The sequence below is a fragment of the Stenella coeruleoalba genome (assembly GCF_951394435.1).
Source record: "Stenella coeruleoalba genome assembly, chromosome: 6".
NCBI lineage: Eukaryota > Metazoa > Chordata > Mammalia > Artiodactyla > Delphinidae > Stenella > Stenella coeruleoalba.
The window spans coordinates 94911810-94939139 of NC_137151.1; the positions used below are offsets into that span (position 1 = coordinate 94911810).

At 36.9% G+C, this 27330-nt stretch overlaps 1 protein-coding gene across 7 annotated transcripts; it reads left to right on the forward strand.

Annotated features, from left to right (window-relative positions):
- The first annotated feature begins 631 nt into the window (after window positions 1-631).
- On the forward strand, window positions 632-27330 carry NOP58 (NOP58 ribonucleoprotein). 7 transcript variants are annotated; one of them, XM_079923676.1, is made up of 15 exons: window positions 632-876; window positions 6124-6200; window positions 7983-8035; window positions 11397-11518; window positions 13577-13713; window positions 15305-15369; window positions 16340-16474; window positions 17646-17791; window positions 18409-18535; window positions 20198-20361; window positions 21232-21366; window positions 21619-21680; window positions 23606-23739; window positions 26121-26281; window positions 26672-27330. In XM_079923676.1, exons 1-15 carry the CDS (start codon window positions 832-834, stop codon window positions 26720-26722), a joined length of 1614 nt encoding a protein of 537 aa, XP_079779802.1. In that variant the 5' UTR covers window positions 632-831; the 3' UTR covers window positions 26723-27330. The 7 variants fall into 7 exon arrangements, with proteins under 7 accessions (XP_079779802.1, XP_079779803.1, XP_079779801.1 ...); XM_079923681.1 differs by lacking the exon at window positions 632-876 and adding an exon at window positions 10570-10741 and having other exon boundaries at window positions 6166-6200; XM_079923677.1 differs by lacking the exon at window positions 7983-8035.

Below are 27330 nucleotides of genomic sequence, written 5' to 3' on the forward strand. Positions count from 1 at the left end.
GTTTACAAGCAATCTGCATACAGGGCCTGGGAAGTGGGGAAGGAAATTTTACTCCTATTGGAAGCCAGACTTGTGGAATAACTGAGGTATTTAAATCAGTCATTGAGACTGAAAAGACCCAAATTACACTAAAACAAGGAAACAAAGTCTAAATGCAGACGAGAGTCCTTGAAGCAAAAACGGGAAAGGTCTACATATATTTGGACGACATCTATGGTAAAAATCAGTTTGGCCAGAGAGAAGAGAACGGCTACGAGTGTTCGCAAAAAAAGTGACAGTCATGGTGAGGTCATTCTGATGACTTCAAAGCAGGGAGATGGGGGGGGGGGGGTAAATTCTAGCGGCTAGCATTTCCCAAATTCCAAATGCTTAAGGAAAACAGATGAGACAGCTTCGCATTTCTCTCAAGGTAAAATACATCATATATGAGAGTTTAAAACAATTTAAAAAGCGCGATGGATTTCGCTTTCAGATTTCCGCGAGCCTAATCGTGTAAAATCACATTTTCTTCCCTAAGAACTCTCGCGATATTTTCGTGGTCCTCTGCGGCGGGAACAAAACGGAAGCCAAGGCGCACTATGCGGCACGTCATCTGGCGGAAGTGAGGTCGTAACCCAGAAGCCATGGAGAAGGAGAAGCGCGTTCACGCGTTTTGGTTGTAGTGGAGTGTGGAACGTTTAGGCAACGTGATCTGGTTCTTTGCGGGAAGGTGGGCGCTTTGGTGCTTGGCCAGCCGCGGCGTTGCGGGCCTTTGGGGGCCGCAGATTTGGTCTTTTTTCACTGATATAAGAGCTCGGCGGCGGGCGCGCAGTTCCCTGACCCGTCCTCACCATGTTGGTGCTGTTTGAAACGTCCGTCGGCTACGCCATCTTTAAGGTAGGTGGGAGATTGAGCCGTTGGAAGGGGAAGGCAGGTGTTGGGCAGGAGAGGAGACGGAAAGACTTAAGGAGAGAACGACGGTGCTCAGGATCGCGTGGGTGCCTTTTGTGTCCCCCTGCTGTGAAAGGAAGGGGGAAGGCTTTGGGCCTGGGAGGCGCATATTTCGGTGAACACGTGGCCGCGCCGTTTGGGGCTCTGGGTTCAGTAAGAGGATTTGGCCCGGTTAGGGAGGTGGACAGGAGCCGTATTCGAATTTTACAGGTTATGATAAGGAGTATGGGTTTTGTTCTGAGAGTTTTGAGGAATGATTGGAAGGTTTTAACAGAGGACTGACCTCACCTAACTTTGTCTTTTAATGCACTTGTTTTGCTCTGTGCAGAATAGATTACGAGGGATGGGGTACAAGAACGGAAGGAGGATATTTTTGCATTAATCTAGACGAGATGAAGTTGCTTGGGTTAAGGCTGGCATGGAGGGAAGGAAATATCAGGAGAAAATTAGAAGGTAGAACTGACGGGATTGGCTGGTTGAAGAATGCGAGGTTTGGGTTTAAGTAAGTGGGTTTGTGGTGGTAGGGAAGGGAAGAGAAGGTTTAGGGATTTGGGGGCTGGGAATGGGGAGGATACTAAAGAGTTGCAGTTTGGGTTGTGTGAAGCTTTCGATGTCTGTTAGACGTGGAGATACAGTGGTCATTTCAAATTTGAAGCCCACGGGGGAAATCTGAGCTGGATATAACCAACCTGAGTTTTGGGTTTTTTAATAGGGAAAGTTTGAAATTAACTTCAAGTTCATCAGCAAGGAAATAACTGAGCAATGGGACATTCGTGTAATAGGGTGCTGTTGAGATGATAGGAAGCATCAGGTAAATTGAGTTCTATCTACGTATCGGACTCTTGGGTTCAACGAATATAGCAACGAAAAACAAATTTTTCATATGTACTGACAAGTCAAAAAATGCTAGGTAAACTATATATAGTGTGATTCTAGTTATAAATCAAACACCTGTGTGGTACGGGTGCAGAGAGTTGGAAGGGTACATACCAAAATGTTTATTTGAGAAAGGTTTTCATTTTATTTTCCAAGTTTCTCTTTGACATTTGAAAATATACTTCTATTTGCATGTTACATTAAATACTTGTTATTTTTAAGAAAACCAATGAGATAATTAAAAACCGAAAGCTGATTTTGCTTCTTTTTCCTCTCATTAGAGTTGTCTGAGATTGTAGTATTAGCAATTTTAAGGGACTTTATAAAAGGCTTTGGAGCCCGGAAATGGGTCTGTTAGACTTTCCCCAGCTTTTTGCAGTCTTTTCTAAATTATTATTATTTTTGTTTAATATTTATTTATTTGGTTGCAGCGGGTCTTAGTTACAGCAGGCACGCTCCTTAGTTGCGGCTCTCAGGCTCCTTAGTTGTGTCATGTGAACTCTTGGTTGCAGAATGCATGTGGGATCTAGTTCCCTGACCAGGGATTGGACCCCAGCCCCCTGCATTGGGAGTGCAGAGCCTTAACCACTGCGCCACCAGGAAGGTCCCTCTAAATTCTTAGAGTTCTGCACATGCCCCCAAATTCTCTTAGCCAGAGTAGTCTGTCATATTTTGAATCAGCATCTGTGGATGAATTTCATCCAAATTGATGTTACGTATACTGTCCTGACCTGGATGCTAAGAGGGGAGGGGTGACTTTGCACTGTCCAGTGGTTGCTTCTAACAGTGGGGAGGAGTCGGTTTAGCAATTGTATGGTTTCTAGACCTGGGTCATAAAGTATAAAGTCATATGATTTATTGATTTCTACTAATAAAGAGTATTCTCCATAAAAATAAGTCTTGAGTATTCTGTTGCAGTTTTTAATGTTGTTTATCTGCAAGTTACTGTTCAACATTGTTAAAAATTGTGGTTTATGTTTTATGTAACCTAATATTAGAGAAATAACTAAAGGCTTAAATATATTGAAATATTGCTTCATTTATAAATATTTGGAGTTAGTAGCTGTTATTGATTCTTCCTGAATAAAATAAGCATACAGAGTATTCCGGAATTAGTGATGGTTGCACAAGTTTGTGAAAATTACTGAAAAGTAAATTTTACACCTTAAAGGGGTGAATATCATAGTACGTGAAATATCTATGTGTGTGGAGATATGCAATACAAGGTTATTAGCTCCCTTTCCCGTAATCTTTCAAAATGCTGGGGTATAAAATTACCTTGGTTGCATAAAATTCATGCTTGAATAAGAGTGCTTTAAGAAAGTTTTTCATGCTTTTTTAAATCTCAGTTCACAGTGAGGAATACATTTTATATCATGACCCAGTATATGCATATCCATATATACACAGTGATTCAAAACGCATTTAAAACTTTCCAGAAAATGTTGCTTGTTAATAAAGTTATATCTAAATGCAGAGACAATACCTGGAAAGAACTATTATTATTATTTGTAGAATATTGCAGAAACTCAAGCCTGTGTCCCTTATGTCACATGGCACAAAGAGTAAGACTAGACATTCTTCAGTCTTACTCATCCCAGACCTTTTGTAGCTGTGCTTCCCAGTATGGTAGCCACTAGCCACATACAGCTATTTAGCATTTGAAATGTAGCTAGTAAAGCTGTGGAGATGAATTTTAATTTTAATTCATTTAAATTCTTAGTAGTCATGTTGTACAGTGCTGCTGTGTAGCATAGTGTTGTGTGTTCCTTTATTTCTCAAGGGCTCGAGGAAGAGCTTTTTATGTGAATACCAAAGTTCCTATATAACATGATTACTAAGCAATAAGTTTTTCCAGCTTTATTGGGTATAACTTACATACTATATAACTCACTTTTTGTAAATGTAAATAGGTACATACAGTACTTATTATAGTAAAACTAGCAAACAATATAACAGTGGTGCTAAAGATTTTAGTGGTGACAATAGCTAAATTATTCATTCCATCTTAATCCAAAATGATAAAACTTAAAATGGATTTGCATATTAATGTTTCAGATTTCCTTGTCTGAAAATGAATGATTAAAAATTTGAGATAGATGTGTAACAGAAAATGTAGCAATTATTTCTAATTCTGTTTTTGTTCAGACCTTATTAGTAATGTTCTTTTCAGTATGTTATGCACGACTGGGAACATAAAGTAGCCAAGGTTTTGTTTGCCATAACAAAGTCCTTGGAGACCTTTCAGTGGTCATGAATTAACATGATTTCATTACATTTCCTTTGTTGCTTTAACTTGAAATAATATCTCTTTAATATGCCAATTTTGTTATCCAAATGTTATCTTCAAATATACTGCTTTTCAACTAGAAAAAAATGTGAATTTTACTCATGAGTCATATCCCCTATTTGGTACGTATCCTGTCAACAATCATTGAACTTTAGGTATGGTTAACTGCATACTGAGTAAACTACTACTAAAAATCACTACTATTCTGTGAATTTCCTTTAACAAAAAAATACCTTTGAATTAAAGTTTCAGTGCATTCATGAGATTTGATGGAATGTCTTTGTATTCTAAAGTTTTCATGACATACAAAATAGAACTGTTAGTGGTTTGTAATTTTTTAATCAAAACCGTGTGCTTTGCAATTGTTTACTGCTTCATTACTGTGATTCCTGTTTTTCCAGTTCTGTAAATATATTTGATTCAGCTGCGTGTGGGATTAAATTTAAACAACACAATAAATCCTTAAAGTCATCTTGCCACTCATCTGACAGAAAATACAGGTGTTGTGCAAAATCGTATTTCTTCATGTTTCATCATGGAAATATGTACTAAGCTATAACTGGGTAATAAGTCTTACCATGTAAATATTCTGTGGTACTGTGGATTTGGTGAAATGTGGCTTGTCGGTAAAGTATAATTTTTAGTTGATCAGCAGCCTTTTTCCACAAGATATGTATAATATCTATAATACTATATTTCATCAAGTATAATACACTGTTATTTTACACTGCTAGTTAAACTGACCTGCCATCAATTGTAAGACATCCCAATTTCAAGGATGTTAAATATGGGGGGAAATGGATTTTAGGATTGATCCTACCCTAGCTTATACTTGGGCAGCTGATTTATCACACAGTATTGGTGAGGGTGTAGGAAAATAAGAACTTTTATTCACTCTTGATTTAAGTGAAAGTAATAGAAGCTTTTGAAGGCATTTTGATAATACATATGTCAACATGCGTTTCTTATATGATCATTTAACTCCACTTCCAATAATTTGTCCTAAGAAATACAACATGTATACATACAAAACTATGTATATTTATGAATAAGGGCATAAATGATGGTATATTCATGCAATGCGATTCTTGTTAAAACCTAGAATTATGTCCACAATATGTTAAGTGTTAACTGTATAGCACGATTCCTAAAAGTACGCATTAATAAAATGCAGCATAGACAGTCAAAAAGTCTTGAAGAATATATACCTAAATGTTAATGGCTGTGTTTCATAGATAAAAGTACCCCTTTTTTCCCTTGACATGTTAAAATTTCTTACATAAGGATGTGTCTTAGAACTAATGGTATCTTAGTTTTAGAGAAATCCATAATTCTTGTCAGGATGTTCATAGCAATAAATAACAATTTTTTTTTAAGTATTTATTTATTTATTTTTGGCTACATGGGGTCTTCGTTGCTGGGCACAGGCCTTCTCTAGTCGCGGCAAGCGGGAGCTACTCTTGGTTGCTGTGCACGGGCTTCCCACTGCAGTGGCTTCTCGTTGTGGAGCATGGGCTCTAGGCACACGGGCTTCAGTAGTTGTGGCGCGCTGACTCTAGAGCGCAGGCTCAGTAGTTGTGGCGCAGGGGCTTAGTTGCTCCACGGCATGTGGGATCTTCCCAGACCAGGGCTTGAACCTGTGTCCCCTGCATTGGCAGGCGGATTCTTAACCACTGCGCCACCAGGAAAGTCCCTAAAGAACAAATTTTATTCCGTAGAAAGTAGGCAAATAAATTCTTTTGGTCTGTGAATATGACAGGCTTTGTGAAGGGGTTAGGGAGCTTCTTAAAAATAGAAAGTTTTAAACAAATACCCAGCTAGATCTAAACTCCATCCAGTTACTCATTGGGCTACTTGATTTATTAGTTTGACCAAAAATTTATGCAGGGTAAGAAAACTGGTTATTTCAGAGAGAAAAATAGCTCCCACCACCCTCATTTTGCATGTACAATTGTACTTGAAGGGTATAGCTGTATATGCCTAAGCTGTGCAATTTAAAGAAAATTATTTTAAATATTTATTTACAGGTTTTGAATGAAAAGAAACTTCAAGAGGTTGATAGTTTGTGGAAAGAATTTGAAACTCCAGAGAAAGCAAATAAAATGTAAGTCATCTTGAAACTAAGAACTTAGCAGTTAACATTTAGAGGTTTTTGTTTTTGTTTGTTTTGTGTGTTTGTGCCCCCCCTTCATGTAATATATCCATAACTTTTTGTTTTGAACTCATTTCAGGAATAATATTGGTATGAGCCCAATTATTAGATTCCTTATTTGGAGCATAGGCCATCTCAGCTAATTTGTATTAATTGCAGATGAGGTTGGACAGCACCCAAAAAAAACACTATTTTTGTAAGATATTTGAAAGCGTAAATTGATTGTGAATTAAGTATAAATTTCTGTTTAAAGTAATAACTGTCAAAAGCATGGGCTGCTAATTGATTTAACTTATAATTTCTCTAAGTTAGTGATATTTAGGTGTTTTTGAACTTAATTCATAGTTTATTTATTCTTTATGACCTGTATTTCCTAACTCTCTCTGGCGTAGTAAAATAACTAGCTAGTAAATACTGGAAAGGCGTACCTTTGTTCCCCAAGGTCTCTGGACAGGAATATAGAATATAACCTTGATGCCCATTCTAAGAAAGGAGTGGTGGGAGAGAGAGCTGGCTTTTCCTCAAGGTAGAGTCAAGAAGGCTATTTCACCATCTGTGAATCACCCTGTGAAATATATCCTATTTGGTGAGTGTGGTCCTAGGAAGGAGCCGACTGATCTCTTGATTATGTCCTTGGATGCCAAAGGGCATTTCATAATTCATCTGTTCGTGCTAATAAAAACTCACTAGAATAGAAGGAAACTACTCAAGCTTGCTAAAGAGTGTTGAACCCCAAGAGATGTCATACTAAATAATTAGGAAAACATGGTATACTGGAAAACCATGCTTCAGAGTAATATGTATAACGTGATTGCATTTTGCAAGTGTTGCTGTACACCTATATATGCATTTATGCAAATATACAGAGATATGAACAAATGCCACTTCAGATGAGTGGAAATGGGGTTAGGTGGGATAAGGTGAAATAATTGCTTTTTTCTTACCTCTTTCTATTGTTAAGTGTGCATTTAAGGTACCACCAGGGTGTTCCCTGACGAGGTGAGAAAACCTTGCTTAAGATAACATTATTTTAGACACAGTGGAAGACTAGTTTTCCTTTTTAAAGGGATATATGCTTTAGTTTTCTGAGTTAACTTGATTCATTGTTGTCGATGATGTATCCTTTTTGAACCTGAATTTACGTGATCTAAATCAAATATTCGTCACTACCACTGAGACAACAATGGATTAACTGTATGTGTTTGTTTTGATATAAAATAATGTTGCCCTGCACATAAGTGAGTAGGGAGGAAGGGGGTAAAGTAAGGGTAACAGGAATTAGATCTAACAATTAGTTATTTTTTAATGGAACCTGTACTGGATGCGCAAATCAATGTCATGAGATTTCTGACGTAAGAGGGACCGTTACACCTTTTCTTAAGCCACTTCTGTGCTGTATAGTAAAAGGCATTTGTGTCTAACTTTAAGCAGCAGAGGTTATGTTGAAGCTTCAGCATCTTTCCTGTCGTTTAGATGTGGCAGCAAACGTCTTTCCTGTTGTTCCAAGTTTCCTTCAAAACCTACAACCTCTATAATAGTTCAGACATTACTAGCCTGACATTTAGAGAAATTGGTCATTTTAGAAGAATATCTAACTTTACACCAATGCCCAATGGCAGGAAAGTTTTTTATTGGTGTATGCTTTGGAAACAGTCCAACACCTCTTCTCCTAAATATGTGGCTTTTGCACAATCAGTGTGCCCCCATAACATTTTTTTTTTCCCTTAATTCTAGAGTAAAGCTGAAACATTTTGAGAAATTTCAGGATACAGCAGAGGCATTGGCAGGTAAAGTCAAAGACTGGCTCTTTTGGTTTTTTAGATATTGGTGATTTGTCATCCTCATTAAAAGATTGTTTGCTTCAGTTGCCTGAGTTAACCCTATTCAATGTTGTCAATGATGCATTCTTTTTGGAACTGAATTTAAGTGATCTGACTGAAATTCGTCACTACCACTGAGACAACATTGAGTTAGCTTTTTTCACTATAGGGCTGGTTTTTTCCCTTCATGTGATGAGAGGTGAGAAGTGGTTAAGTTGATCTCCCTGTGGAAACCAACAGCATAATGCTGAAGCACAATTCAGTAAAAGCTGTTCTACAAGGGATCAAGGTAATGCGGTCAAGTACACTGCTCTCTGATCATTTTAATCCAAGGGTAAAGTTGAGAATAGCCAGGATTTAGAGATGGAATAATAATAAAACAGCTCTCCAGGTATATACATTTTTAGTTTAAAAACGCACAGTATTATTAGAAGATTTAAGAAAACTAGTAGAGGGGTGTGTGTGTGTGTGTGGTGTTTGTTTTGTTTATTATACAAACTACAGAAATGCATAAGAGTTTACCTGAAGGGGGCATGATTTTTTTATGATTTAGAAGAATGGATGGCTGTTATATCCTTCAGCTAGTCCTAGGGATGAGACAACAGACATGAGTAGGGTTTACTGACTAGGCTTGGCTTCAGTAGGCACTTGGTCTCATAATGTTCTTTTAATGCTAGGGAAAACAAGATCAGATATAAAACTCTAATCATGAATTTTTAGTTGCTTAAATTCTGTATCTCAGATCAGCCAGCTACTTAGTGGTATAATTTGAAAATGAAGGACCATAAGGAAGAGTGTGGCTTAAAATTAAGCCATAAGATTCATTTGACTGAACCAAGTAATTTTGTTCACCAGCCACAGGAGAAGGGTATAGTTCTCTTATATAGTGAAAATTAAGAATCTTATTAAATATGTTGGAATATTAATGGGCCACCCCAACCTTGGCAGAGGGGTGAGCTGAAGGAGGAGCCAACGAGGCCAATTTTCAAATTTTTAAAAATAGTTCTAGGGCTGCACACATCCAGTAATTGAAGTCTTATAGAGCCATAAAGCATAAATATGGTAATTTTTGCCTGGAAAATTTTTAAAAGATAGTTCTGTATATTACAGCTTTAAAAATAAATATGGGTAGAATTTTGGTAATATCCCAGGCAAGATTGTGTTAGCTATTCTCCAACTCTGGGGAGCATTATTCATATAGATTGATTTGAGTAGCTCCTCTTGGAGTTGGAAAGTGCTGCAGCTCTGATCTCAAGTGGCCCTTTTGGGAGGGGGCAGGTATTCCTTAAAATAATGTAAGATAAATGGAGAAAATAGCATGCTGGGTAAGAATTTAAAGTCAACCCCACACACACTCAATCTAAATTCCATGAGGGCAGAGACTGTGTTGTTCACCATCAAATCCCTAGCACAAAAATATTTTTGGGTAAATGAATGAAGGTAGTGAGCTCTGTCAGGAATCTAGTCATAGAAATCTACAATGCCTGTTCCCATCAGTTTTCACCAGAAAGTTGAACATCATCTTATTATTATTAAGAGAACAGAGTCCTTCCTGAAAATTAACTTCCCTCTCCCAGTTATAAGGCAGTTTTGACATGGCAGAACTAGAACTAAGTGGTTGTAGATGTCAGGGAATACATTTAAAACCTGTAGCCTAGGGCTTCCCTGGTGGCGCAGTGGTTGAGAGTCCGCCTGCCGATGCAGGGGACACGGGTTCGTGCCCCAGTCCAGGAAGATCCCACGTGCTGAGGAGCGGCTGGGCCCGTGAGCCATGGCCGCTGAGCCTGCACGTCTGGAGCCTGTGCTCCGCGGCGGGAGAGGCCACAACGGTGAGAGGCCCGCGTACCGCAAAAAAAAAAAAAAAAAACCTGTAGCCTAAGAATGAGTCCAGAGTGTGTCAACTTATAGTGGTCTCAGTAGCTAAAATGTGCCATTTGCATAGCAAGGTTTATTTTTACTCTTGGTTAGACTTGTAAGTTTCACATCTTACAAACAGCCACAGTAAAGTTTGGAGCCAGCCTAAATTTGGATGAAGGGGGAAGACTGCTGAGGGATGCTGAATAGTGGCTAATAGAGAAGAGGAGAGATTCAGCTTCCCCTTATCCCTGTCACCATCTCTGTATACCATCTTTTTAAAATACATATAATGAAGAGTGATTAACAGGGAAGTTAAATGTTTGTGAATGTTAGAGTGGATCTAGAGTAGAAATTTTTTTACTTTTAAGAAATCTTAAAGGAGAACACTAGGTTAAAGTGTGAGTAAATGATAGGAAAGATTGAGAGCTAGAAGCAGGACATTGAATAAAATATTTTAATTAGAAAAGATTAAACACTTGTAAGGAAAATACAGTTCTTAGGGAAATGTATATTAGAAAGGAGTCAATGTTTTACAATATGTAAATTGTTAGAACTCAACAAAAGTAGCTTGAATCTTAGCTTCTTAGAGTGTAGAGACCTCTTTAAGATCTGTGTGGTTTTTGTCCTCACCTTTCATCTTCCAGATAGCAGATGAAATGCACTTGAAATTCAAATGATTGGGAATTTGAATTCCCAAGGAGGAAAGAGCAAGTACCTGGCTGATTAAGCACAAACTGCTGCCTGACCTTAGAAATTGTGACAGACTTCATGCCAGGCATACTTTAAGTTCAGCCAAAACCCAGACAACTAGAAGAGGTATTAGTATTAATTAGTCCATATGGGTCTAAAGGATCTAAGTATAGGTCTAAAGAAGGGTGAGAGTTACAAAGTAGCACATTTAGAGCTTGCCAGAAATGAAAACAGCCTCCAACTCAAATTGGCTGCCTTCAGTAGTAAGTTCTCAATCGCTGGAGGTTTATAATTTAGAGGCCTGTTGACACATCTGGATCAAGGATTAGCAAAAGTAAGACCTCCACTCGGACATACTTAAACTGTGGCAGAACCTTCAAAATGAATACACTCCTTTTTACCGGTCTTGACACGGTTTTTATGGTATTTCACAATCAGGCCAGTCGGTCTATAGTGACACAGGAGAGTGAATCAGTTTATCATTCCAAAACAGATTGTTTCTAACAACTTACAATTCTGAGTTCAGAAGGATTGTGTGACCATAGAGAAAGGAATGCTGGATCTGGTTTAACTCCTGGTTCTGGAGTGGAAATGAGGGTGGGAAGATCAGATGAGATTGTGAAATGTGTAATGTTTATCATTTCACTTCAGAAGTAATATTAAATTCAGCTCTTCTGAAAATAAGTGGGTTTTTTTTCTTTATTTATAAAATTTAAATAAATTCTTAAGCTCTTACGGTTAAAGTTTTGAGTTAACTCTTTTGTTTTTCTTCCTAAAAAAGCATTCACAGCTCTGATGGAGGGCAAAATCAATAAGCAGCTGAAGAAAGTTCTGAAGAAAATAGTTAAAGAAGCCCATGAACCCCTGGCTGTAGCTGATGCTAAACTAGGAGGCGTCATAAAGGTAGAGTTATAATTTCCTTTTATGCCTGCTGATCAGAGCTCACCGTACAGCATAAAGACTACAAAGCCTAGCCTTTGCAGTGAGTTGTTTATCATAAGTTCTCAGATTTGAATACTTGATCTTTTTCCCCTACGCTACATAATAATTGGTTTCCAATATGATTATCAAAACTAAGGTTATATAAGTGATGCCCCAAAATGATAACACTTTATGTATATCCTGGCATATTTTTGTTTAGTGACATTTTTTTCCCTTTCAACATAAATCACATTTCTTTTTTATTGTATGTGTTTATTAGAAAACTTTAGTAGGGAGTAGAATTGCTAAGGTTAAACATAAAGTGAGAATGGAAAGAAAGGCTGGATATGTAGGCTCCCAAACATGCAAGGCAGAAAATTTTAGAGGCCAGTTGCGATACTTTGTATGTATGTATGTATTTTTGGCTGCATTGGGTCTTTGTTGCTGCGAGCCGGGGCTACTCTTCGTTGCAGTGCATGGGCTTCTCATTGCGGTGGCTTCTCTTGTTGAGGAACACAGGCTCTTGGCGCGTGGGCTTTAGTAGCTGGAGCACGCAGGCTCAGTTGCGATGCACGGGCTTAGTTGCTCTGTGGCATGTGGGATCTTCCTGGACCAGGGCTCGAACCTGTGTGCCCTGCTTTGGCAGGCAGATTCTTAACCACTGCACCACCAGGGAAATCCCAGTTGCGATACTTTGATTTTCAATAGTTACAGTAGGTATTACAGTGCAACTTCATGAACATACCTCTCATTCTTTTTCTTTTTTTTCTTTTTTTCTCTGGTACACCGGGCTCTCACTGTTGTGGCCTCTGCCGTTGCGGAGCACAGGCCCCGGACGTGCAGGCTCAGCGGCCATGGCTCACGGGCCTAGCCGCTCCGCGGCATGTGGGATCTTCCCGGACCGGGGCACGAACCCATGTCCCCTGCATCGGCAGGTGGACTCTGAACCACTGCACCACCAGGGAAGCCCTTTTTTTTTTTAATTGAAGTATAGTTGATTTACAGTCCTCATTCTTGAAGTAAGGATCAATTCTAGGTGTTTGGAGGTAGGAAAGTGCTGAAGAGATTAGAGGGGTTTTTTTTATTTTGAGGTAGGATTGTGAATTAAATAAGATTGTTAGGATAGATTATTTCTAATGCCATCAGGTAATTAAGTTTTCAGTGATATCAATTTCTATCTTCATCCTTTGAAGTGCGCACAAGTCTTAGTTTATATTTTTCTGTTAAAACGTTAAATTTTAGCATAATAAGCATACAGAAAGGCACATGGGACAGCAAATTGCTGGCTGGTGGGATTATGAATATCTTTAATTTTTTCTTCTCAGTTCCTCCTTTTGAAAAACTTAAACACTGGTTGTCTCTTGTATGCATACTAAATATTTGTTTCTTTAAATGTGATGCAACATACACAATTTTGCATGCTTGTCATTTGCATTTGATGGCAATAGAACTGTAAATTTGTATAGAGTTGGCAAATACACTGCAAAGTGAAAAAAATGAAGGCGTCCAGAACAGATTCATCCTGTTTGCCTGGGGTGTGTAAAAACTTAAATTTTATAAAGATTTATGTATATGTGTACACATATACGTTAACATTAGTATAGATTTGGAAGTACTTCAGGGATCCTAACAGTAGGGAAAGGGCCTAAGGCCAGAACTTGGGCTTTTCATTCAGTCCCCTTCCCTATAGTACTATTGATTAAAATCTTCTGTATGTATTACCTTTATAATTTTTATAAGAGGCTAAATAATGTAAGGTAGTAAAAGATCCCTCAAACCAACAAAAAGAACAAAATTACTAGGTTAAATTGTATTTATCTATTTATGGCTTTGATTCATGTAGACAGGCTGCCTTTCTGGAAGCTTATACCAATTTTGACCTCTACCAATAGTATATTCAAGTGTTCTTCCCACAAACACGAGAAACTGCTTTTATGAAACTGAGAAATGTATACATTTAAATCAATGGTATTTTAGTATTTAAATAATTTTAGGAAAAGTTTAGTTCTTTATTTGATACAAATGTTCTTGTTCTTATAGGAAAAGCTGAATCTCAGTTGTATCCATAGTCCTCTTGTTAACGAACTTATGAGGGGAATCCGTTCACAGATGGATGGATTAATCCCTGGGGTAGAACCACGTGAAATGGCAGCCATGTGTCTTGGGTTGGCACACAGGTGAGATTTACTGGAAAATAGTCTTATTATTTTTATTTAATAAACAGTTATATAGCACAGTTCAAGGTATGTTACAAATACTATCTTAATCCTCAAGAATCTTATGAGGAAGGTAGTAATAGTATCCTCATTTAACAAATGAGGAAATTGATGCCCAAAGTCCATATAGCTGGTAAGTGATGAAGCCATAATTTGAACCCAGGCAGTTTGGCTCCATTGTCTGGGCTATAAACCTGATGATAGGCATTCTCTACCTCTCTAGTATTAGATGCCACAATTCTTGGGCTTTCTTTTCTCTTTTACATCTTCTAAATCATTTGCTACCATTCCATCTACTTGCCATCTCCCTGAATTTTCTCATCTGGTAATGACCTCCTCTTCTGCGTTGTGTGTGGGGCTTGTTTTTTTGAGTTTTTTCTTGAGTTTTTATGAGGCAAAGAAAAACATTAACCTGTGATGTTTAGCCAGAGGTCCATTAGACCAGGAATTTCTGCTATACTGTGATATATATAATCCTGAAAAGCTTGGCATTCTTTGAAATTGCACTACAATAATAGGGTTTGTGAAATAAAAATAGGATTAAGGGTAAACCACTCAAAACCTAAGTATCTTTGTAACCCTAAAAAAATTAACAGTTGAAAAGACATGTTTGGGACTTCCCTGGTGGTCCAGTGGTAAAGAATGCGTCCTGCAATGCACGGGACTCGGGTTTGATCTGTGGTCAGGGAACTAAGATCCCATGCCGCAGGGCAACTAAGCCCAGTGTGCCGCAACTAATAACCAGGACAGCCAAAAAATAAAGGACATGTTAAATTTATATTACAGAAATACTACAGTAAACAAAGGTCTGGACCTTTGAACAAATAAAATATGAACATAGATTAATGAAAGGGTTAAAGCTGAGTTACAGAAATGAGCAAAATGCACAAAAGTCAGGAAAAACTTTGTAATAAACATTTCTAAGAGAGAACAAATAGCTAAACTGAGTTAGGGTCCAAGTTTAAGATTAATTGGCATTGTGCACAGCAGTAGTTCTCAATCAAGGGCAATCAGATACCCCTCAGAAGACATTTGGCAATTGGGGTGAGGCCAGGGATGTTGCTACACATCTGACAGTGCACAGAATAGACCCCACAACAAAGAATAATCAGGCCCACAGTGTTAATAGTGCAAAGATTAAGAAACCCTTATGTATAATATTGTTCCTACATGGCTTTCGTCTTTTCAGGTGTTACAGTGCTGTACTTATTTTTTTTTCCAGTGGCATAAAGCATTAAATATGCTGCAAAAATCATATGTGAACCAGTATGGTTTGAGCTACACAGCATTATCCTATTTATCATTCATAAATTAATTCATGTTTCAGAACTGTAGGTTATAGCAGGACAGATATATTCGTTTTCTTTTTAAATGTGTATTTTTAGATCTTAAATATTGTATTCTTATTTAGCTGATGTTTCCCATGCATGAAAAAGGTAAACAGTGTAGCTCCAGGATAGGGATTCTGGTAAAAGTCTTTTTAAGATGTCAATTAAATGCTTTTCCTAAATGCTTTTTTTTAGTGATTTATATTTTTCCCCCTTCTCCCCAGCTTGTCCCGATACAGATTGAAATTTAGTGCTGATAAAGTGGATACAATGATTGTTCAGGCAATTTGTAAGTATAGTACACGTGAGGACTAATCTGTTTGTCTCTTCGTTGTGGGTTTTTCCTAGTGTTAAAATTGTATCTTTTATAATTGTTGAGGAAGAAAAGGGAGTTGAGCTAGAACTTTTAGTAAGTAAAGTAAATTGAAAAATGCAGAAAAGAAGAAAGGAAAAACTAACTATAATTTGACTAGTTGGATAATATGGATTACACTATTAATGTAAACTGATTGATTTCTCTTTTTCCATGAAAAATCATAAAACCATAAGTGGGATCTGTGTTGTGTTTTATTTTGCTTTTTTCACTTGTAGTTGTATATAATAGGTCATTCTCCCATGTCATTGGATGATTTTTGGACATCAAAGTCTTAACGATTTCCAATTTTAAAAATCCCTTTAAACAGCGATAGTATTTGTAGGTGTATATACCCAAAGAACTGGAAGCAGGTACTCAGATATTTATGCAGCTATGTTCATAGTAGCATTATTCACAGTAGCCAAAAGGTGGAAACAACCCAAATACCCATTAACACAGATGAATGGATAAACAAAATGTGACATATACATACAATGGAATATTATTCGTCCTTAAGAAGTTCTAATACATGCTACAACATAGATGAATTTTAAACGTTATGCTAGGTGAAATAAGCCCCAGGCAAGAAGACAGATATTGTGTGATTCCACTTATGAGGTACTTAGAATAGGCAAATTCATAGAGACAGAGAGTAGAAGAGATTACCGGGGCTGGGGAGGTGGGGACGAGGAGTTATTATTTCATGGGTACAGAGTTTCAGTTTGGGTTGATGGAAGAGTTCTGCAAATGGATACTGGTGGTGGTTGCACAGCATTCTGAATGAATTTGAGTCACTGAAATGTACACTTGACAATGGTTAAAATGGTAAATTTATATTTCATCACAAGTTTTTTTAAAAATCCTTTTAAGTTCCTATATTCTTTTTCATTTTAATCTACTGCAGCCCTGTTAGATGACTTAGATAAAGAACTAAACAACTACATTATGCGGTGTAGAGAATGGTATGGCTGGCATTTCCCTGAATTAGGAAAAATTATTTCGGATAATTTGACATACTGCAAGTGTTTACAGAAAGTTGGTAAGTAATTTGATCCTTTAAGGCATTGAAAATAGCGATTTATTTTTATTTATTCATTTCACTGTGACTCATTTAAAACATGAGTTACAGTGGGTTTTTTTCTTTTTCTTAAACTTCCAAGATATTTTTATGTCTTGCAGGTTTGGGGAGTGTAGCCATATTAATATCTGTTAGAGTTCAGGAACAAAATTAACTTTGATTTCGATGGCCTGTGCAGCAGAGAACATGGTTCTCTAATTTGGTTTTTCTTTTTTTTTAAAAAAATATATATTATTATTTATTTATTTATTTATTTTTGGCTGCGTTGGGTCCTTGTTGCTGCGCAACAAGGCTTTCTTTTAGTTGCGCTGAGTGGGGGCTACTCTTTGCAGTGCTCAGGCTTCTCATTTCGGTGGCTTCTCTTGTTGCGAGCACAGGCTCTAGGCACGTGGGCTTCAGTAGTTGTGGCACTTGGGCTCAGTAGTTGTGGCTTGCGGGCTCTAGAGTGCAGGCTCAGTAGTTGTGGCACACAGGCTTAGTTGCACCAAGGCATGTGGGATCTTCCCAGACCAGGGCTCGAACCCGTGTCCCCTGCATTGGCAGGCAGACTCCTAACCACTGTGCCACCAGGGAGCCCCTAATTTGGTTTTTCTGGAAATGGTTTCTTATGGTTAACGTGTCTCAGTGAAATTACCATTAATAAGGACAACTGTGGACTGGGGGTATCCTGCAATATATTAATAATAATTAATATTAAAAATAGTATTGCTATCTGTACTGTTAGTGTTAAATTGTATACTATTAGTACAGCAATATTAGTAGAAGAACGTGAGGATTGTTAATAAATATGAGTTACTTGGCTCATATTATATTATCATATTAACTACCCCTAAGAATTCATGGCCCTAGTTTCAGTATAACCTTAGCTACAAATTGTCTATCACAGTATTGTAAGTCCTGTTTCATGGTGTATTTTGTTTTTTTTGTTATCTGTAGTATTTTGTAGGGAGGTGGTGGGGAGAAAAATCAAGCCTTTATATGAGGAAAGTTACTAGGTCAAACTTGTTCGCTTTTTGTTTTGTTTAGGCATCCTTTTCATTGGCTTATCTCTACTTTTTTTTTGACTGTTTGGTGGATTTTATATAATTTGTTGAAGAGTGATTCTCCCTCATCCTCTGCAAACATTCCATAGGCGATAGGAAGAATTATGCCTCGGCCACACTTTCTGAATTACTGCCAGAAGAGGTTGAAGCAGAAGTGAAAGCAGCTGCAGAGATATCTATGGGAACAGAGGTTTCAGAAGAAGATATTTGCAACATTCTGCATCTCTGCACTCAGGTAAACTATACACATAGGGAAACTAGTTGTGGTGGTACCAGCTCTGTAATTTCTGATGGCAATGATGATTTTTTAATGTATTGCTCACCTGATAAATAAATATGAGGGTGTTCAGTCACTACCTCATCTGATGCCATCTTGATTTATACTTAGAGGGGGAGATATATACTAAAATGAAGTTAAGAGTACTGTCTAATTTATTTATATTGTTCGCATTATCTGAATAATAAATCCATTAAAAAGGCAGAGAAGTATAGCTTCAATTATTTAATTCTAACTTTTATGTTTGTAGCCTGTATTTTTTCTCCCTCTCATTTGAAGATAGCTATACGAGAATCACAGGGGATGACAGAAATGTCTAGCCCTTGGAGTTTTTTAAAATAACAGTAATATTGATTAGCATTATTTTTAGGCAGTGTATTAGCTTGTTTCCATACATTATCTTGTAAGATCTTCACAACAGCCCTTTTGTAGGAAACTGAGGTAAGAAATGGTTAATTTTCCCAGGGTTGTACAACTGCTCTGATAATTTGGGACTCCGATGTTTTAGACATGTGAATTTTATACTATTTTTACTCTTGTCATTTATGACTTATTCATTTTGTTCCCTACACCAGGTGATTGAAATCTCCGAATATAGAACCCAGCTCTATGAATATCTGCAAAATAGAATGATGGCCATTGCACCCAACGTTACAGTCATGGTTGGTGAATTAGTTGGAGCACGGCTTATTGCTCATGCAGGTGATGATTTTAATGTAGTTTGTAAACATGGGTATTGAGAGTTGAGTTGTTTTCTAGGTAGGATTTATTTCTTCTTTTATCTTTAAACTATACTTATTAGTAATTCTAGGTAATAAATAGAAGTAAATGGTATATTTGTGAGGACTAAGGCCCAGGTGTTCAATGATGATTTTATTTGTATGCCTGATTTCCTTTCGGATAATGAAGGCATCTTTAGTCACTGCCTCTTCTGAGACACTTGTGATTCCTTGTCAAAAGTTTGTTATGGTTAATTAGAACAATCAGATGAATGCAGGAGGATGAAATCAGTTAATATAGGCTTACCTCGTTTTATTGCACTTCACAAATACTGCCTTTTTAAAAAATTCAAAGTTTGTGGCAGCCCTGTGTAGAGCAAGTCCATTGGCATCATTTTTCCAACACCATTTGCTCACTTCATGTCTGTGTGCCACATTTTGGTGATTCCCACAATAATTCAAACTTTTTCCATTCTTACATTTGTTAACGTTGATCTTTGATCAGTGATCTTTGATGTCACTACTACAACTTCCTGAAGGCGAGTGTATGTTTGTTGAATTTTAAACACGTATCTAGTGGTTGAGCAACTGCATTAAAATTGATGTTTTCTAGGGAAATCCTTGGTGGTCCACCGTTAGGGCTCCACGCTTCCAATCCTGGTGGGATTGAACTCCACCAGGTTCAATCCCTGGTCAGGGGACTAAGATACCACAAGCCGCGTGGCCAGGCCAAAAAAAAAGAGAAAGAGATTTTTTTTTTTTTTAATTGTTTTCTGACAGAAAATCAGTGCAGCACATCTAACAAAGCATCAACTTTAATACCTAATTATTGTGCTTATATCTCCTCGTCCATATCTTTTTTTTTTTTTGGTTGCGTTGGGTCTTCATTGCTGCCTGCGGGCTTTCTCTAGTTGCGGCGAGCGGGGGCTACTCTTTGTTGCGGTGCATGGGCTTCTCATTGCGGTGGCTTTTCTTGTGGAGCACAGGCTCTAGGCGTGCGGGCTTCAGTAGTTGTGGCGCACGGGCTTCATTGCTCCGCGGCATGTGGGATCTTCCCGGACCAGGGCTCGAACCCATGTCCCCTGCCTTGGCAGGTGGATTGTTAACCACTGTGCCACGAGGGAAGTCCTCCTCATCCATATCTTAAACGAGGGGTAAATAAAGTGTAAGAAGTTTATCACATAGATCTACTGAGATGTCCTAATACTAAATTTTCACTTTATTTATCTGTATGTTTTTTCATATCTATAGTAGTAGGATATCTGATGTCTAAAATAAATCTCAGAAAAATAGGGGCTAGATGGGGTGGTGTCTGTGAATACATGTGTTTTTATCTCTCCCATGGTATGCTAATGAAATGTGAAATAGTAATACCATCTCTTCAGGCAAATCAGTAAAATTGAACAAGTAACCTTCAACTTGTCATAGACATTTATCACAGACCTCTGCTTGTGGTGTTAATGGATGAATCACAAATGCTGAGATATCAGGAATTTGGGGTAATTCCAGACTATAGAATCCTGTATTAGATCAGATTTTTATTTACTCTGATGGCTATAATATTAAGACTATAGGTCTTTTTAATATATGGAACTTTCAAATACTTGCAAGTACATTCCTGGTAACTACTTCTTTTCTTTTGAAGGTTCTCTTTTGAATTTGGCCAAACATGCAGCTTCTACAGTTCAGATTCTTGGAGCAGAAAAGGCACTCTTCAGAGCCCTCAAGTCTAGACGAGATACCCCTAAGTATGGTCTCATTTATCATGCTTCACTTGTAGGCCAGACAAGTCCCAAACACAAAGGAAAGGTCAGTTACAGTTTTCCTGGAGTAGGCCTTTTTTTCCTCCAAACCATTTTCCTCCTACTGTTTCTTTTTCATCAAATAGAGTGGTGAATTCTTTAAATAAACACTTAAGTACACTGAAAGAAAAGGTTAGAAGAAAGTGTTATTGCTTGCTGTTACTATTTTTCTAGACTCCACCCATTGGTGGGGACAGGGAAGGCACATCAAAAGTTTTCTGTGTGGCAGGAAACCAATTTAACATCAATATTTATGACCTATAAAAAAATAATAGCATACACTGTGCTAACACTTGATAGGACTTTAGTGAATCCTCTTAATAGCCCTATGAGTTGTAGGTGTCTATTTTACAGAGGAGGAAACTGAGGCTTAAAGTACTTTCAAGCTTTTTACAGGATACATAGTTTAACAGGAATTGAAATGTTATAAAATTCCGAGCAGAGTGATGAGAGATAAAGGGTTCAGTAAAATAGAATGTTAGTTAAGCTTGCGGGGGCTGGGGGCTATACTTAATCTGGATGATCCCATAATGTAGGACTAATGTCACATAGTAGAAACTAAAGGAAGATGGAAGAATGGTTTGAGCTAGTTTTAGCCATAAGCTACTACAATATCTTTTCATCCAACAAAATAATGGTGGTTGTGTATATAACCAGTTAGCCATCATACTGTGGCAAAGATTCAAATAGAAGATAAGTGGCTTGAGTTGTATCGTTTACAATACTTTTGTAACTCCTGATTTTTCAAAAATCCTAGAGTGAATTGTAGAGTCAATGATTCATCTGTAGTGTTCTCATGAATAAATTATTGAGAGAATTTTTTATATCTCATCTTGGAGTATAGTTTGAATGCCTCTAACTTCAAGTTCTCTATTAGATTTCTCGGATGCTGGCAGCCAAAACTGCTTTGGCCATCCGGTATGATGCTTTTGGTGAAGATTCCAGTTCTGCGATGGGAGTTGAGAACAGAGCCAAATTAGAGGCCAGGTTGAGAACCTTGGAAGATAGAGGGGTAAGAATCACACCCTGCATATTGCAGAAGTGTTACCTGTCAAAAGTTAATAAACCATGAGTAGTTTATGTACTTTTTCATTTCATTTGCTAACCAGTTTTACTCTTATGATACATTTTAGTATGTCTAATATATTCTTTTTCTGCCTGCTGTTAACAGTTTACCTAATATATACTAAGAATTGACATACTACCATATATATTATAAAGAGATTATGCCTTAGAAAACTATTAATGATTTTTCTTTTCTTAGATACGGAAAATAAGTGGAACAGGAAAGGCATTAGCAAAAGCAGAAAAGTATGAACATAAAAGGTGAGTGAGTACATTTGGGAGAGCATGAATGAATTTTTGCTTATTTAAATGTTAATTGTTGACAGTTTTTTTGTTGTTGTTTAAAACAACTAAGTATCCCAATTTATTTCTTTGCCATTTACAGTTTTCCATATTCACGTCTAGGTTTTTTTTTTGGTTTTTGGTTTTTGGGGTTTTTTTGCGGTATGCGGGCCTCTCACTGTTGTGGCCTCTCGCGTTGTGGAGCACAGGCTCCGGATGCACAGGCTCAGTGGCCATGGCTCACAGGCCCAGCTGCTCCGCGGCATGTGGGATCCTCCCGGACCGGGGCACGAACCTGTGTTTCCTGCATTGGCAGGCGGACTCTCAACCACTGTGCCACCAGGCAAGCCCCACGTCTAGTTTTTAATCATATACACATTTTTACGTTGTTGCAATAAGTACACATAATATATTTGTTTTGGCCTTTTTCCTTAATATTTAATTTACTCATTTCCAGATATTGATAATAAATATTTTTCCTTCATAGTTCCTATATAGTATAACATTTATCAAAACCAAAGTCCATTCAGAGTTAAGCCACAGGGAAACCTGTTTTTTTAAAAAAAAGAGTCAAAAGACAAAGGAAAAGTCTAAAGTGGCTAAGAGGCATGATAAGTATTCAGACCTCACTATGAAATTACAAAAGATACTTGTGGGGAGAGGTGTTTTTGTTACTATTTGAGATAATGTTCAATACTGATGAGGTTGCAATGATAGAAATAGAATGTGGAAAAGAGATTGACGGTATATGTCAGCCTTAAAAACATTTCTAGTCATTAATCCATAAACTGTGCTTTTAGGACTTCTTACAATCCTTCAGTAAAATCTTATAAGTGGGCAGGGAAAGCAATATAGTAACATCTCATTATAAATATGTATTTAGATATATGTTTTAGTATACACATTCATAAAAATTGTTTTCCTTTATTCTGGAAAGAAACCAAATGTATTCAGTTACGGGCATTAATTAACATTTACTTTTATATTGTGAATTTTCTAAGATCTCTACAATGACCATGTATTTTGTAATTTTTAAAGCCTAATTTGTTGTGTTTAGTTGAAAAAAATGTGGATCTTTGTTTTGGGGCTTTGTTTTTGTTTTTCTTTTTTTTTTTTTACAGAAAGTCAAAAGTTTAATAACACATATATCTGGGAGAGATCCAGGAGAACCTAGTCACTACTTTGTTTCTTAAATTATAAATGTTTTTAACCTATAAAAGTTAACAGCCGTGAGCCTGTAAGATAGCTTAATAGAACATTCCTTAGCTTGTTTTGAACAATGCTTTAATGTTCCCATGCCATTATGTTTATGACTTTAAACACATGTGCTTAAAGCACCAATTATGAGGTTTAGTTCACATTTTTGGCACGCAGTACTTTAATTTTTTTCTACTTTGTTAGAACAAAAGCAAACATTTGGGTTTCAAGGAATCTTTATCCATATATATCCCTTCTTGTTCCTCTGCTGCTTGGAATCTTGTGATGGAGTATTCTGTATTAAATTTGATTTAGGGTTTTTGTTTTGTTTTTCATTGAATTGCCCAGTGTTCTAAAACTCGAATTGGTTCAGTTTTTACTTTCTAGTGTAATCATTTGGTATAAAGAGATTTCCTCCATTTTTTCCCCTATGCTGATTGACTATTTTTCTATACTATAGTCACTACATTGATTACTAAAACAATTCATTTAGCTCACCACTTCTCTTGAAGTGTGAAGTGTGACCTACTGTTGACACCTCTTTACCTTTTGGAGACTTTTTCATAAACTGCCCTAAAGCCACTAAAATGAAACAGCATTGTATGTTTGTGTAAGTATTACCTAATGACGTTTCCTTTTAAATCTCTTTAGAATTATTTGATTACTGATATTTGTAGGGATTTTATAAAATTCTATGGCTCTTTCAGTGAAGTGAAGACTTACGATCCTTCTGGTGACTCAACACTGCCAACCTATTCTAAAAAACGCAAGATTGAACAGGTAGACAAAGAGGATGAAGTGGTTGAAAAGAAGGCCAAAAAAGCCAAGGTTAAAATTAAAGGTTAGTTTGAATTTTTTTTAATGTCATTTATACTCTTATTCCTTAAGAAGTACAGACTTCATAAATCTTGGGAAAGTACATACCATTGAACTTTATTGCGAAACCATCCATATTGAAAGCTAATGGTGTTTTAATAAACCATCGTGTTCTCTGGGAATAGTTAGGATATTGTTAAATTTATCATGTTTCATAGAGGAATGTGAGAAGTGCCTCTTTGAATATGTAGGATTATACTAAGTGTACTAAAACTTTAGTTTCTACCATGTGAACTATTTTGAGAATCAGCTTAAAATGGAAAAAAAAGGTATGTGGTTTCTAAATTAGTTGTTGAAATATTTCTGTTATATATATAGTAGAACATAGAATTGATGCAGCACTACTTTTCGTCATTGTTTCTGTTACATGGAAAGGACTAGAGTAGTAACTGGGTAGCCTGCCAACAGAGTGATAATATTTAATAGGTGCTCACCAGTGAACTAGGCTCTCTTGCAAAGTTGATAACTGAGCTCCCCCATTTATTAGCTGCACCTGTGTTGAGTTGCCTACCAGCTGGTCTAGCAAGAAGGGCATTAAAGCAATGACTGATATAATTTTTGGTTTCTAAGTAGCTTAGTGGTCAAAAGTACTATCAGCAAATGTGGACTCCTGCTCTGGGTGAAGAAAATATAAACAAGTTATTTATTTAAGTGATTCTATTTCCTTACTGAACAATAAGGAGATCCCTAAACCCATCAGTAACATTTGAAACACTCAACTCCAGATTTGTATCTTTACTCATATATCCATTAAGCTTTTCAAACTTAACGTTCCTGGACCCTTACCACTCCCATCCTGTGGCTCCATAATATTCTCCATCTTAGAAATGGCAGTTCTAGTTGCTTTGGCCTTTAACACTGACTCTTTTTATAACCCAAGTCTATTTTGGCAGGAAATCCTCTTAATTCTACTTTTTTTTAAAAAAAAGGAAAAAAAATTTTTTGTTTGGTTACGCCACGTCTTAGTTGTGGCAGGTGGGCTTCTTAGTTGTGGCATGTGAACTCTTAGTTGCGGCACACATGTGGGATCTAGTTCCCCAACCAGGGATCAAACCCGAGCCCCTCTGCATTGGGAGCGCAGAGTCTTAACAACTGTGCCACCAGGGAAGTCCCTTAATTCTACTTTGGAAGTGTATCTAGAACTGAACCACTTATACCCATCTCTGTTATTCTTAATGTAGTAGCTACAGTGGCACCCCCATTAGCTCTCTGACCTAATTCTACTCCTTGCTCACTCTGCTCCAGCCACATTGGATTCCTTGCTCTTCCATGAACCTGCCAACCCCCCTTCTTTCCTAAAATAACCTTAGCATTTGCTCTTCTCTTCACCTGAATATTTTCCCTCAATATAGGTGCATAATTCACTCCCTTCACTCTTTTATTTTATTTTTATTTCTTTTTAATTCCTTGGCCACACGTCATGTGGGATCCTAGTTCCTCTACCAGGGTTTGAAGCCCCGCCCCCTGCAGTGGAAGCATGGAGTCTTAACCACTGGACCGCCAGGGAAGTCCCCTCCCTTCCCTCTTTTAGGTATCTGCCTGACTATCCTGTCTAAAATGTCCACATGTATTGCTCTCCTCAGTGTTCCTCTTTTTTATCCTTAGGACTGTTTACTATGTAAAATATTTTATAGCATATCTTTTTTTCTTTTTTTGGTCTCCATTCTACTACTAAAGTAAAAGATTCATAAAAGCAGGAATTTTTGTCTGTGTTGTACCTTGCTGTATCTCTAGTTGTCTAGAACAAGCCCTGGCGTATAGTAGGTACTAAGTAAGTATTTGATCAGTGAATTTCTAATGATAGCAACCAATTATTAAGTCCTCATTCTAATGTGACAAGCATTCATGCTAAGCATTTTGCACGAATTTTCATGTGTTAAATCATTAAATCCTAGAAATTATCCAGTGAGATAGACATTACTAAATTTTATAAGGATGAGGAAGTTGAGTTTATAAAGGTTATTAAATGACTTACTCAGGGTTTCAACAGGTTGGATAAACCCAAGTCTCCTAACTCCAAACTCTTATTAATCATTTCTAATATAATTGACTACTAGTCTTCCCAAAAAAGTGGGTTTGGTAATCAGATGATTTGTTTTAATCCTGATCTCTCTATATAGCTACATGATCATGAGAAATTTACTTCTCTGAGTTTTCTATCATTTATAAAGTTAGTAGTAGCATACTAGGTAGATATTTGAAGGACCTTTGCAATTATAAAATTATGTAATAAACATTGGATAGTTGACCTGAATGACAGGAAAAAACTAACTCTCAAAGGGGTTTTGAGGGAGAGAAGTCTGATACAATGTTAATTGTAGTATCTTTACACTTAACCTTATTCAGTTGAAGAAGAGGAGGAAGTAGTAGAAGTAGAAGAAGATGTAGTAGAAGTGGTGGAAGAACAGGAGACATCTGTGAAGAAAAAGAAGAAAAAGGACAAAAAGAAACACATTAAAGAAGAACCGCTTTCTGAAGAAGAACCATGCACCAGCACAGCAATTGCTGTATGTTTGTTTTTAATTACCAATACTTTATTGACATGGGCAGGGTTTCTATATTTTATTCTACTCTGTATATTAGAAATGAACAGGTAGTTTTTTAAAAATGGTTTCATTGATGAGGAAGTACAACAACATTGTTGTGTTTATATTATAAAGGGCCATTTCCTAAACCTAGAACCTTATTGCAAAATGGGTTTTGTTTAAGGGTGGAAGAGAACATCATTTGGTACAGGTGATAAAGGTGGTTTTATATTTTTAGATTTTAGTCTTTGCTCCAAACTTGTTTTCCAGGGAAATAGAATAGACCTACTTTGCTTTTTATGAGAAAAAGCTGTTTTTAATCACTCATACATTTACAGGTCTTTCAAAAGCATTCTTGTTGGTTCTTTTCAGAGTCCAGAGAAAAAGAAGAAAAAGAAAAAAAAAAGAGTTAATGAGGACTAATGGAAGGAACCATTCTTTCAAAGATTTCTTAATTGAATCACCTGGGTACATCATGTTTAAGATTCAGTCAGAAATACACCAGAGATGCTCTCTAAAATAATCAATGGGAGGTTGGATGAAACAAAATGATTAATCATCAATAGCATTTCATACCTATTTGTGTCTCAACATCACATCAACTGTGTTAATTTTATTATATCATTATTTCTTAGAATATTTGTTATACAAATAAAAATATTTTCTTTGTATTTTAAGGCAGTTCTGTGGTTTCTCTGTTTTATGTAGAGAATTTTTGGCCATTTCTGTGTGTTATTTAGCATTTGATGATTAGTATTTTGATAATTATACCTGAAAAGTGAGAGTTGTGAACCATTAATTTGAAACGTAGCCTTTGGAAGGTAACAATTAGATGGACCAGTTTAAGAATCCCAGTCTAATATGTTTCTCTTGCCTTTTTGGACTGTCTTTAATTTTTCTCCTGTCTTTAAGTAAAGTTGTCTTTTGTGTTCAAGGTTTTAAAATTAGGTGAGCAAAACATTTTGGTGTCTCTTCAGGAAGAAAAAAATTGTTCCTAACTTTGTTTGCATTTCTGAAAGGTACAAGAAAAT